At 63.0% G+C, this 13,126-nt stretch overlaps 2 protein-coding genes across 3 annotated transcripts in view; both read left to right on the plus strand.

Annotated features, from left to right (window-relative positions):
- RPS10 (ribosomal protein S10) overlaps positions 1 to 13,126 on the plus strand; it is a 134,102-nt gene that overhangs the window by 96,139 nt on the left and 24,837 nt on the right. The window lies entirely within an intron of this gene.
- On the plus strand, positions 2,090 to 12,661 carry SPDEF (SAM pointed domain containing ETS transcription factor). Of its 2 annotated transcripts, none has more exons than XM_063356522.1 (6): positions 2,090 to 2,413; positions 7,866 to 8,333; positions 9,449 to 9,646; positions 9,728 to 9,775; positions 10,244 to 10,384; positions 10,493 to 12,661. In XM_063356522.1, exons 2-6 carry the CDS (start codon positions 7,886 to 7,888, stop codon positions 10,669 to 10,671), a joined length of 1,014 nt encoding a protein of 337 aa, XP_063212592.1. In that variant the 5' UTR covers positions 2,090 to 2,413; positions 7,866 to 7,885; the 3' UTR covers positions 10,672 to 12,661. The 2 variants fall into 2 exon arrangements, with proteins under 2 accessions (XP_063212592.1, XP_063212593.1); XM_063356523.1 differs by lacking the exon at positions 2,090 to 2,413 and adding an exon at positions 3,194 to 3,375.

Consider the following 13,126-nt stretch of genomic DNA (forward strand, 5'->3'; position numbering starts at 1 on the left):
CAGCTCCCACAAGCCATGCAAACCCCCCCTCCCCGAGCCAGCAGCCCGACCGCGGGGCAGCGGCACGAAGCTGCCGCGGGAAGGTGCAGGATGGCCACGGAGATTCCAAGCGGGGCTTGTGTGTGTGTGGGCGTAGAGTTTATACGTGGTTTTACTCTATATCTTAAGTTTCCACAGTCGCAATGCCTGTTTCCATGCTACGATAAAGGAATCCGTGCGTGGAGGGCTACGGCCTCGGCTCTGGTGCTGTGCTGGGATGCTTCTGCCCCTGGTTCCCGCATGGGGATGCTGGGGTGGGACACGGGAGCGGGGCTGGGTGCTGTGCACCATCCCCTGAGCCGGGCAGAGCCCTGGCATGGTGCCCGCTGCTCCCGGCTTTCCAAGGGGCTCTGGCCGGGACCCGGCATTGTGGGTCAAACACAGGCAAGAGCGAGCCGGGGGGGGAGCTGCACGCTGGCAGCCCGACCTGCCGCAGCTCTCCGGAGCTTTGCGATGGGCTTTGGGGGATGCAGGATCAGGGCAGCGGTGCCAAGTCCTGCATGTGGTGCCTGGCCCGAAGCAGAGAGGAGAAGCTCCGAGGGGCGCAGGGGGCTCTGCTGTGGTTGCTGCAAGCCGTGGCCACTGTGGGGGGGCACTGGGTGGCCGGGACTCCCCTCCTGGCTGTGCCACATCCCCATCCCATGTGCCCACCCCGTGGCAAAGGATGGCCGGTGGTGTCCCCACCACAGCCACTTGCCCCCGCCATCCTCGCCAGCCCACCTCTTCCCCAACCACATCTTACGGGCCCAGCTGTGTTTACCAAAACAGGGGAGAAAAGCTTCCCTCAGACGGCAGGAGCCCTAATCTGGGGGGAACGTTTTCCCCACTGATAAGATAACATTGAGACGTTTCAAAAGGGAGGCAGAAACTCCTGGTGCTGCCGATAGCGTGGTGAAGCCCTTTGCCAACGCGCCGGGCGGGCCGGGGAAGCCGTAATGCTGGGGTCGCCTTCCTATGGGCTTTTATTTTTCCTCCGGGCAAACAGTTCCGATGGATGGCTTATCGGCCGTGCCGTGCCGCTGCCGCGCACCGGCCCCAGGGTCAGGGCAGCCGAGAGATGCTGGATCCGCCGTGGCACTTTCCATGGGCCGGGGATGCAAAGCCCGGGTGCGACGGCCACTCGGCTGCCAGGATTCAGTGACGTGGGTCCGACCTGGGTTGCACCGTGGGTGTTTGCGGCCGAGGTTTTGCCTGACGTGGGTTTTTAGGGCATGGAGTTTCATTTCAGCAGCGCTACGTGCGCAGGAGAACTGCCTGAACTGCCCTGAGTTCTTCACGTGTTAAAAAAAAGACAGTAAATACCAACTCGGTGTCTGTCTCGGTTAAAACAGCTTTTTCCTGCTTATGCCGGTGGGGACAACCCAGGCCCGGAGCGCTGCACGTTCCGGCCATGCCCCCAGCGCCCTGTCCTGCCCGAAGGCAGCAGCAACGCGGACCCCGGGGAGGAGATGCTGCCGTATCCCTGGTGTGAGGGATGCCTTGGTTGGTGTGAGGGGCTCCTTTTGTCCCCAACGGGCTCCGAGCATCCTTGCTCGCAGTCTCCATTGCAAGCCCCACGTGGCCGCAGCACTTGTGTTGGGGATGCTCCCGGGGTATCGGTCGGGGATGCTCCTGGGGTATCATTTGGGGATGCTCTGGGGGTATCATTCGGGGATGCTCCTGGCCCCAGCCCATGCCGGGGGAGCGATGTCATGCTGCAGGGTCCAGCCAGGGATTCTCATGTACCCAACAGGTCCCTGTGCCGCAGAGACCAGGAGGAGCCTTTGGTCTCGGCCCTGCAGCGTCCCCGTCTTCTGGGTGGGTGTCCCAGACGAGAGTGGGAAGGGGTTAATGGTGCCCGGATTTGACGCACTCCCCTCCCAGGGCCCATTCGGGTCCCAGCCCGGTGTCTCAACGCACCCCTCAAGGGTTAACCTCGGCTTGGGCTATTCAAACACCTCCAGCTGAGGTAAGCACCCAGCTTGTTTGTTCAGGTAAATAAGGAAGGAATTAGATATAATGGGCAAAGGAGGCATTTGGTGAGCACCTTGCACTCGGCTTGGCTGCCGGCTTCACTCTCACATTCCTCCGCACGGCTGCCGGCTGGCTTCATCCCTCTGCTGCCCTCGGAGCCGCTCGGGGTGCCCCATCCTTGTCCCCGTCCCCATCCCGCCGGTGCCTGCTGAGAGCCGATGCGGCTCAGCCCGGCCGCCCTGTTGCCACGGGGCCGGCGTTGAGCCGGGCAGGGTGCTGCTGGCCGCCCTCCCTGCCGGTGCCGGGGCTCCTCGCTTCGAGCCATGCCTGCCCCGGCCACCGTGCCGAGCACCGCGGGGACACCTCTTCCCACCCTACGCCAGGACACATGCGGTTTCTGAGCCGCCCGTGCACCCTCAAGGTAAGCCCCATGTTGCTGCTGCGACCCTCCTCGATGCCCCACCAGCACCCACCTTCTCTCCCGGGCTCCCACAGCCCTTTTGGCACCGATTTGGGGTGGATGCGATGCCGTCGCCTGTCTGTGAGCATCCCGTCCCCCGGCACCTCGCACTTCCAGGTGCCGTTAGGGCTAAATAGGGACAGGTTGTCCCCTGGCACGGGATTCCTAGCACTTCTCGGGATGGTGTCACCTGAAATATAATGGGATCTGCCAACTTTGTGTCTTCGCAACCCCCTCCTGCTTGGGCGAGGAAGGTGGGACAGGAGCCAGGGCTGCTGTGGCCGTCTCTTTCCGAGCCCACCCAGTCCCAGCAGGGACACCAGGGAGGGTCCTGCGAGCCCCTGTGCCTGGTGGGAAGCAGGGGACAATGTCCTTTGGGGCACTGTGTGACCGATAAGCAGCCAGAGCCCTTTACAGAGTGTCCTGGGTGGCCACCGAGGAGCTGCCGGCTCAGGGGTGTCTCTGCGAAGCACTTTGAACCCCTTTACCAAACCTGCACCGTCTCAGCGCTGCTCTGCTTTGCCGCTGGGTATTATTTTTTTTTTTCTTTTTTTTTTTTTTTTGTCAGCGCTAAAGGCACGTTGGCTCTAGGTTTGATTTTGATGGTTCTGCTCGGTTAGTGAAACACAAACGCCGCTCGGCTGCCAAATCCCCCACAATACGGGCTTTCTCATGGGCAGGGAGCGCGCGGGGGAGGAAGGTGCTGCTATAAATAGGGGCTCCCTGGCCCCGCATGGGGAACACCAAGCTCTGCTGCTCAGCTGGGGGACACCGAGCTCCGGGGCTTTGGTCAGGCCACCCGGTTCTGCCCATCCCCGCCCCCACCGCTGCTGTTTGCCTCCCTGCGCCGATGGAGAGGGCGTCCTGACCCGGGCCCTGGGGACCCGTGGGGACGCTCGGTCCCCGCGCCAGCACCCATGCAGGTAACGGCAGGAGGAGCTGCAGGGGGTGTCTTGGGGGTGTTGGAGAAGGCTGGGGGGGGGGTGGAGCTGGGGGTCCAGGACCCCCGGCATGGGCGGCATCCCTCCTGTGCATACATCCAACATGAGTCCTGGGCTTGCCCTGGCCCCAGAGCCAGACGCCCGGGCTGTCACACCCCAGCCCCCCCACTCCGAGCGCCATCCCAAGCCCCTGCCCCGTCTGCGGGCAGATTTTGGCCAATCCTTCCTTCCTCCACCCCGAGATAAAGGGGTGCGTGGCACAGGCAGGGTTTGGCAGCCGGGCGGGACGTGGCACAGTGAGGCTGGCAGGGAGGGTGGGACGGGCTGGCGGGACCCCAGATCCGCAGCCTCCGAGCACCCGGCCGTCTGCTGCAGCCCAGGCTCCTGTGGGGACCTCGGCGTCCCTTTGCCTGCTTCGTCTGGGCCTCATAAAATAGTTCGTGTCTTCTCCAGGCCGGCAGCCTTCTGGCTCCATCGCCTCCTAGGGAGGAGGTCAGGGCAAGAGGTGCTGAGTCAGACCAGAAAACAGGGAAAACCCACCTAAATCCCAGCCCTAGATGGTCTTTTGGGCAGAGAGGATTGCTGGGTGCATGGCGTCCCCGTCCTCTCCCACCCCTGGGGGAGAGGCCACACGGGGCAGGTGAAGCTGAAAGGATCCGATAAGGACAAATCCCAGTGTCTGCAGGGCTGCTCCGGGCAGTCTGGCACAGCTCTGGATCCCGCACATCTCCGGTTCCTCCCTGGAGAGCACAGCACGTCCCCGTCCCTGTCCCCATCCCCAGCTGGGGGGCTGGAGGTGACTCTGGAGCCTGCCCCACCACCCTGGCTGCCCGGGGAGGGCTTTCGGAAGCGCCTGGGGATTTGGGAGACATCCTGGGTGCCGCGGGCAGCACCTCCTCCCACAGCGGGCCAACCTCTGCCGGTCCCACGGATCTTCCCAAGCCGTGCTCCGGCACAACCTGTTTAACTGCAGATTTAATTTTAATTAACGGACCCATTGTTTGAGGGTGGTGGTTGGGTGGATTTCTTATTTTTTTTTTTTTTTTTTTCTGGTTCCCAAGGGCTGATCCCAGCTCTCCCCCAGCGCTGGTGCCGGCGTTGCTGCCCTGGGCGATGGTGGGTTGCGTTTGCCAGGAGAGCTCGGGGTGATGCAGGAGGTCCTTGTCCCCATCCGCATCCCCCTGGGCTGTGGCATCCGCTGCTTCCCCCGGCTCCGGATGGGGCTGAGCCGCTGCAACCCCGTGGCACTGAGACATGACCCAGCACCACCCGAACCCGTGGGGTTACTGCTGGCCCCACACCACGGGAGCCCCATCCCAGCCCCACTGCCCTGGGATTTCTGCTCGAAGGGAATGTCCGGGTTTGTTCTCTCAGCCGCTGGGGGCCGGGCTGTCGTGGTGCCCTTCGGCAGCCGCTGCTGTCTTTTCCTCCTCATGCTGCCCAGGAAAACGAACCCCTGCACCTCATCCCCATCCCAGCTGGTCGGGGTGTCCCCTCCTTGTCCATGGGTAGCACCAAGGAGCGATGCAGGGGATGGCTCGGGGATGGCAGCTACCTCCTGGCGATGCCCCGGTGGCGGAGCTTAGTTGCGGGCACAGAGGAAGAGTGGGGGGGACTCGATGGCTCCATCCCGGTTTGGGGTCTGCTCTGCACCGGAGCCTCGCCTGCCCGTGACAGGGTCACAGGCAGCGCCGGTGCGTGGGGAGGGCGCTGGGGCAGTGGAGGGTGTCCCACAGGCAGCACCCCACTCTGCCTGGCACCCCAGGGACGGCACCGCTCACACTCGGAGCCTCCCCACCTGCTGCTGAGCTCCCCCCACCGCACCGGTCTAGTGGGAGACGTCCCTGCCCAGGGCACGGGGGTGGAACGAGATGATCTTTAAAGTCCCATTCTATGAGTCTGTGATCTCGGTCCCTGCGTGCTCACGGACGCAAAACCTCAGGGACCTGTTGGGCTTTTGTGACTCGGTGCAAGCTGTTTAAAGTGCTGTAAGAGCCAGTTCCCCGATCACCTCCCCCCTTGCCTGCAGCGGCGGGATGAGCACCATATTCCATTGGTGTGGCTTTGCCGTAGGCAAGCTCCGGTGCGAAGCCCATGGGACCGGGACCGTGCTCAGCGCCGGCAGTGGGCACAAGGCAGGGAGCGTTTGCCAGGGCTGATGCAATTACCAGCACGGCCCTATTTATCTTGGGCGGGGAACATGAAAGTTTTTGGGGTGCTCCCAGTGAGCATCTCCATGCAGCTGCGTCTGCCCCTGCTGCTCTCCTTTTCCAGGGAAAAGCAAAAAGGGAGAGGAGACGGAAAGAGCTGCCCGAAGTGGCTTCTTAGAGCAAACAGGTCCCCACCCAGCCCGGCCGCCTGCGTGCCAGAGCGGGAGAAAGTCAAACAAAGGCCCCCGCCCTGAGAGTACAACACCGTTTGGCAGCTGATTGCTCAGGCTTTCGGGGCCACTTGCCCAAGGGATCGGGTCCTTCTGGTCCCCACTGGGAGGATGGGGATGGGGATGGGGCCATCCATCCTGCCACGTACCCAGGGATGGCTCTGGCTTAAGGCTACGGGAACGAAGCCCGGCGGAGGTGGGATGGGTGGAGGATGCACCACGACCCCAGAGCATCCTGGAGGCACTGGGGATGAGACCCCCGTCCCCTCCCCATAAAACCCCCGCGGCCGGCACTGTGTGGTGAGCTGGAGCAGCACAAGCTGTTACCGCTTCCCTTTTGTGCCGGGAGCAGCGTGAGGCTGGATTTAGGGCTGATCTCCTAAAGCTCTTCTTTTAATCCAGAGCAAATCAAGGAGAGGTTTGGAAGCCGGCGCCATCTCTCAGGGAAACTGTTTGGGCGGCGGGGGCAGCTCGGTGGTGTGGGCGACCCTTCTCCCTCCTCCTCCTCGCTTCCTTGCCACCAAAACCCCTTGGGGACGTGGGCTGGAGCTCCCAAACCCACAACCCCTGCGGGTCCCTGTGGGATCAGGCTGGTGTGGGTGCTGTTTGGGTGGCCAGTGTTCCTCCATGTGTTTGTCCAAGGTTTTTTTGGCTTTGACAAAGGTTAAACGATGGGCAGAGCTTCCCCGTGGTGCAGGTGATGCAGAGCTTCAAAAACCATATTCTGAGGGCATTAAAATCCTCAGCAAGTGCATTAAACTCATCCCCACCGGTCTCACTGCGGTTAACGGGGTCACAGCGCGTGGCTATTAATGACATCTAATTAACGCCTGGGGAGCAGAGCGGGCCCCGGAGCGCGGCGCCGTGCGGCGTTCGGCACAGCAGAGGTGGGGGACGGTTAACGCGCCGTTCTGGGCGCTCACGTCCCTCCCACGCCAAGCAGCCGGCTGCTCGGCTCCCCGCGCTCGAGTACCCGATGGTGTATTTTCATTTTTAGTCTTTCAAACTGTTTCCCCCCCCCCCCCCAGCTGGGATTTAGAGCAAACAGGGCCCCCCTTTGCCTGGCCACTGTCCCCCATCCCCCTTTGGGGGCTGCTGGGTTTCCTTAGTGGGGATTGAGGTTGGTTCAGGCTTTGCACGCTCCTTTTTTTTATTGTAGGTTCTGTTGCAAAAGCTGCTACTTTTTCTGCTTTTAAATCACCGATTTGGGGTGTTTTTGTCTTTTCTTCTTGTAAAAAGGAATGCCGGAGGCAGGCAAGGAGCTCGGCAGCGCCCTGGCCGTGCCCATCGCCAGCCTGTCCCCTGGCGGGGGCTTTCTCTTCCCAAAGCCTCCCATGGCTCTTGGGGAGGTTTCTCCACGGATGGAGCCGTTCCCTGGTGTTGCCATGGAAATTCAGCAGGCTCATCCTCTTCTCCACGGCCTCCAGGACTCCCCACGTACCAGAGACAGATGGGGACGGGCTGATTTTGGGTAGCTTTTCCTTGCAAGAGGGTAAAAGGAAAGTTCTCGTTCGGGGGTTGGCAGCAGCAGCCGAGAGCTGGGTGCTGCGGTGCTGGGCTCGGTCCCCAGCCCAGGAGAGCTGGGTTTGGGTGCCATCGCCACCGGAGCACCCTCGGGTGAAAGCAGCAGGTGATGTTTCCCACGCACAGAAACGTGCCTGTGTGGTTTGGACACCCCGCAGCCCTTCATGCCCATGGGCCACCCTCCATGGGTGCCTTGGAGACCTTCCAGCATCCCTCACTGCCTCCTGCAAGGGCGTTCAGCCCCGGCTGGGACTGAACTGCTGCCAACCCGGTGTGCAATTCAGAGCAAGACCCTAAATCCCGCGGTGCTCAGGACCCGCTTATCCCCCGCGCTCCTTCTCCTTGCCGGCTGCTGCGTCTGGCCCTCCCAAAATGAGGAGAGCCCCCCCAACCCCACGGCTGACCCCAAGCCTGCATTCATCCAAGGGCTCGCAGGGCACCGTGGGTCTCTTTGGAGGTTTTTTTTTCCCCTCTAACAGGCTTAGTTCCTCCCTTTGTGCCTGGCCGCTGGGCGGGAAGGCAGGAATCGGTGCCGGGGTGAGCCTCCCCTCTTCTCCTCTCCCGGCAGGTTCGGAGCTGAGCGGAGGGATGGGCAGCACCAGCCCCGGGCTGACCGCTCTGCCCCACGGCCGCCTGGCCCGGCCGGATCCTGCCCTGCTGCCCCCCCCGCAGGACCCCGACACGCGGAGCTGGGGCTGCCCGGAGAGCCCCAGCCCCCCCGCCACCCCCGAGCAGCCCCTGCCTGCCTTCTGCCTGCACTACTTCGACATGCTCTACCCGGAGGACATCGCCTGGGCCACCAAGGGCGTGGGGGAACCCTCCCAAAGCAGTGCCCAGGGGGGGCGAGGGGAGGCGCAGAAGGAGCCGGAGCAATGTCCCATCATCGACAGCCAGGGCTTGGGGCTGGGGACCGAGGGGGACCTGCAGGCCAGCCTGCACCTGGAGGAGCACTCGCTGGAGCAAGTGCAGAGCATGGTGGTGGGCGAAGTGCTGAAGGACATCGAGACGGCCTGCAAGCTCCTCAACATCGCCGCAGGTGGGTGCCCCCCCGGCCCTCCCCAGGGGGCTGTGGGTAGGGTCGGCCCTGCCATGGGGTGCAGCGAGGGAGGGAAGTGCTGGTGTGGGGACTAAAGCCATGATGTGGGGACTAAAGCCATGATGTGGGGACTAACGCCGTGGTGCGGGGACTAACGCCATGCTGCAGCTTGGGGTTTACAACCAGGAGCTGGGGTTTTGGGGAGCGCAGCTTCTGCCTGGCTCCCCTGCCGGCATCACTCCAGGGCTGTTTGCTAACGCCCAGGGATGCCAAAAAATGCCCCTCTGCCCTCGCTGTCTCTGACTTAACCTTAGGCAGGGGTTAGCAGGGCTTCACGCACAGCCCTGGGCTGGGTCTGGGGTGCCAGGGTGACCCAGCGGTGCCACAGAGCCGGGGAGGTGCAGGGACACAGTGACCTGATGCTGAGCCCGTCCCCTCCCCTGAGCTGGGGGTCCCTTCCCCCCCAGGGCATCGTTTTCGAGGTGCTTTTCTGACCACCTGGGGATGGTGTGTGGTAGCAAGGAGCCAACAGCGTGACTTTTATTATCCTTTTCTCTACCCCATTTTCCCTGGGACGTGGGGAACAGGCAGATGAGTGTGTGGGGTTGGGGACAGCCTGGGGACAGCCAGCTGGTGTCACCTGTGCTGGGCAAGGGGATGGGCGTGAGGGGAGCAGGACAGCCCAGGACAAAGTTCCCTGGGGTGTTGCTGCCATGGGATATCTCTGGGGTGTTCTCAGGGCATCGCTGCCATGGGGCATCACTGGGGTATTGTCCTCGGGGCATCGCTGCCGTGACACAAGCAGTCTCAGGATGCGCTTAGGTTTATACGGGCTCTGCCACCCACTCCCTTGAAGCATTTGGTGTCACCAGGGATGGTGCAGGGAGCAAGCGGGGCTCCAGAAGGCTGTGTGAGGCTTCCCAAAGCAAAGGAGGTGGCAAGGGGACAGTGTGTCCCGGGGGACCAGGGCAGGCTGGGAGCTGGGTGCTGCCACCCTGCTGGGTGATGCTGCAGCAGAGCAGGAGGGACCAGGTTCCTGGGGCTGTGTGGGGTGAGATGAGTTTCCCCGGGCTTTGCCCATGTTGTCACCGGCCGGGCTCCCCCTCTGCCTCCAGACCCCGCGGACTGGAGCCCCGGCAACGTGCAGAAGTGGATCCTGTGGACGGAGCACCAGTACCGGCTGCCGCAGATCGGGAAGTCCTTCCAGGAGCTGTCGGGAAAGGACTTGTGTGCCATGTCCGAGGAGCAGTTCTGCCAGCGTTCGCCCGCCTGCGGCGACATCCTGCATGCCCACCTCGACATCTGGAAGTCCGGTAGGCGCGGGGGACCGGGAGGGAGCTGGGAGTTGGGGCGATGCTCCGCAGCTCCTCTGACCGCCCGCTCTTCCCTTCCAGCTGCCTGGATGAAGGAAAAAGCTGCCCCGGGAGATGTCAGATACTGCGGTGAGTTCTGCGCGGGCTCAGCTCCACTGGCCTCGCTTCTGCCTCAGACAGGTCCGGGGTGTTTGAGAGGTCACTCCATGCTTAATTGCAATTATCTGGTGCGTTGGAGCGGCTGCTGCAGCAGCATCCGTGTGCCTGCACTCCCTCCGCCCCGGAGCAGCCGCTGGGCTGTCTGCAAGGTGCAGCGAAGGGGAAATGGCCGCGAGACCCTCTCCAGCCCCATCCCACACCCCGTGCATCCCTGTGGGGCTGCGCAAGGGCAGGACGGAGCTGTTTTCCCTGCTCCAAGATGGGGAGGAGAAAGCGGTGCTTCCAGACCCAGCGCCTGGACTGAGTCTCCAGAGACCCACAGGCATCGGGCCGTGTTTTCCCGGATGAGGACTCCGTGTGGGTCCCTGGGGTGGTGCAAAGCAGCGAGACCTCTTTTTTCCCTCCCATCTCACCGACCCCTGTCCCTTCCCGCGGCAGGAGGTGACACCAGCTGGGCGGACAGCGAGGTGGACTCGTCCTGCGCCGGCCAACCCATCCACCTCTGGCAGTTCCTCAAAGAGCTGCTGCTGAAGCCCCACAACTACGGCCGCTTCATCCGCTGGCTCAACAAGGAGAAAGGTGGGTGGGTGGGTGGGCGCTCTGGTGGCCCTGGGGCGGGTGCTGGCAGGGCTTGGGGCAGGGACAGCAGAGGCCGTAACTCCCCGCCATGCCCCGCTCCCCTCCCAGGCATCTTCAAGATCGAGGACTCGGCACAAGTGGCCCGTCTGTGGGGCATCCGGAAGAACCGCCCGGCCATGAACTACGACAAGCTGAGCCGCTCCATCCGGCAGTATTACAAGAAAGGCATCATCCGGAAACCCGACATCTCCCAGCGCCTCGTCTACCAGTTTGTCCACCCGGTCTGAGCGGCGGCAGAGGGACAGGCTGAGCCCCAGGAGGGACAGGGGACCTTCGCCGCCCCCCTCTGCCTCCCAGCCACAGGAACCACCTTCCAGCGCTAAGGACCACAGCTGGGGTGCCGAGAGGCTCAATCCCCCCCAGGACCTACTGGCGACGGGCTGTGGGACCCCCCCCTTCACTCCCCAGCCTCGGAAGGGAGGGATGAGCCCCCAGCTGAGGGACCAGCACCCTCACCTCCTGCCAGCGCTCCCAGGGGAGGGCGGACACGGACTTTGGGGCTGGCGGAGAAGGTGTGGGGTTGATCGGGGTGACATAAAGGCGGGTGAATCTGTGGGTGTCACAAGAGCCCCCCACAGCCCTGGTGCCCTTCAGCAGGGATCCAAGGTGGGCACGTGGTCACCCAGGGGAGGAGCTGGGGGATGCAGGACTCCTGCCCCCAGGTCTCTTGTCCCCGGGCACGTTGTCCTCTCACCCCACAGCCCCGGGGCATCGTCAGGACACAGGGGTCAAGGGCACGTCCCAGCAGAAGACCTCAACATCCCCACGGCACCATGCCCCAGGGATGCTTTGGCAGGGGGAACAACACTGTTGGGGTCACAGTCCCTTCCAGCCGGATCCTGTCCCCATGCCACCACCTGTGGGACTGGCTGCCCTCGGTGCCCACCAGGAGTGACCCTGTGCACTGGATTTACCCCAAAAGGCAGCTCCTGGCCCTCAGCCCTGTTTGGGGTTGGGGGGCAGCGTGGCGGGGGGCTCTGCCCTCTGCTGCACCCCAACCCTCAGCCGCGAAGAAAGGGGCTGCCCCGATTTCAGGCACGGGGGGGACAGTGGCCGGGCTCGTCCCTCCCTCCCGGGCACTGGCTGCGGGTGGCTTCGCCCCGGCCATTGTTCGGGGAGGACAAAGCCCAGGCGCGTGAGCAGGGACAATGGCACCCGCAGGGACAATGGCACCCACAGCTGCTCCTCGGCCGGGCTCTCTCTGACCCCATCTGTGCGGGAGCAGCCTGGCACCGGCGGCACCGCAGCACCCAGGGGTGCTGCCGGCCACGGGGGCTGGGTGCTGGGTAACTGAGGACCACGGGCACCTCCTCGGGATGGGTGTACCCCCCCCCCTTCACTTCCTGCTCGGTTTCTCCCCTCCGCAGGGATTTGGGGCTGAAAATGGGTGTTTTGCAAAGGGAGCGGCTGTAAGACGTGGGTGAGGGGCTGCGCACTTTGGGGCATCCCTGCAGGCGCGAGGGGTCCCTCGAGCCGGGTCCCCCATCCCTGGGCACGGGGCCACCCAGAGCCCCCCGAAGCCCCCAGGTCCTTGGCCCTGGCACCGGGCTCTTCCCTTGATTTGGATTTTATTTGGACTGCCTGATTCCTGAGTTTGGGAAAAGGGAGATGGCGGCTTTGCCGCTTCCCTCTGGATGGTAAATCTGAAACGCAACCCCCTGAGCCCGGACTGGGACGGAAAACCGGGGATTGCCTAAAGTGCACGTTTCACGAGAGTCTGAGTTACCTGCTGATGTTGATCTTTTATATTATATTTTTTTTTTATTTGTTTATTTGCTTTTTGGTTTTGGCTGGCGGCAAATTGCGGTTTAGTTTCAAATGACGAGGGTAGACAGGTGGCCCGGGTACCCACGAGATGCTTTGTGGGAGGGAAAAAAAGCCACCTGGTTGTTGGTCTTTTGTTTTTAACTTAAAATAGCTGCCTGTAACAGCTCCTGCCTCTTTCTGTTTGTTCTGCCTGTGTCATACTCTTCACACGGCAGAGGAGTGGATGCGCTTCGGCCAGCCTTGCAATCATCCCGGCCGGAGGGATGGAGGGCGGCCGGAGGGAGGAGAGGAGCAGGAGAAAAAACTGCCTTGGCCTCTGGAGAAGTGGGGGGAGGAAAAAAAAAAAGAAATAGGGGGGGTAGGGGGGGGAAAGCAAAAGGTGTCTTGTGATTTCCTGCGTGTGACCGACGCTCTTGTGTGGGGAGCACCGTGAGGATGGGCTGGGGGTGATGGTGTCCCAAATCCCGTGTCCTTCTTGCAGGTCCTTTGGTTGGGGGGGATGGAGGCATGGGGGATTTTCGCATCCCTGTGGGGAAGGTGGGACGGAAGGGGGTTAAACGGCGAGAAAAGCCGCTACCGGCTGGGGAGGGTGCACCCGGGGACATGGTGTCCCCAGGGATGCGGGGACCTCACCCAGGAGATGCCCACTGCAGCGGGACGGGCAGCCAGTGCCACAGGGGTTTCCCCCAAACCCCGTGCAGCTCCAGTCCTTAAATAAAGGAAAATAAATCCGTTTTCTCTGCCCTCTCCCCACCAGGAGCCCAGGGAGTCACCCCACACTCCCTCCACCCCATCTCCCTGCGTCGCTGCCCTGTCCTGGGGCTGCCCCGGCTCTCCGGGGAGGGCAGAGGCGTGGGTGACCTGCGGATCGGTTTTCCCAAGGTTTCAAGGCTCGTCGGCAGCCTGGGGGGCTCT

Source organism: Chroicocephalus ridibundus, chromosome 20 (genome assembly GCF_963924245.1).
Source record: "Chroicocephalus ridibundus chromosome 20, bChrRid1.1, whole genome shotgun sequence".
NCBI lineage: Eukaryota > Metazoa > Chordata > Aves > Charadriiformes > Laridae > Chroicocephalus > Chroicocephalus ridibundus.

Excerpts from the sequence above, each read along its gene's own strand:
- SPDEF (XM_063356522.1), top strand. The coding sequence starts at position 7,886 with ATGGGCAGCACCAGCCCCGGGCTGACCGCTCTGCCCCACGGCCGCCTG. Across the intron at positions 8,334-9,448 it reads GCTCCTCAACATCGCCGCAG|ACCCCGCGGACTGGAGCCCC; the intron begins GTGGGTGCCCCC and ends CTCTGCCTCCAG. Across the intron at positions 9,776-10,243 it reads GGGAGATGTCAGATACTGCG|GAGGTGACACCAGCTGGGCG; the intron begins GTGAGTTCTGCG and ends TTCCCGCGGCAG.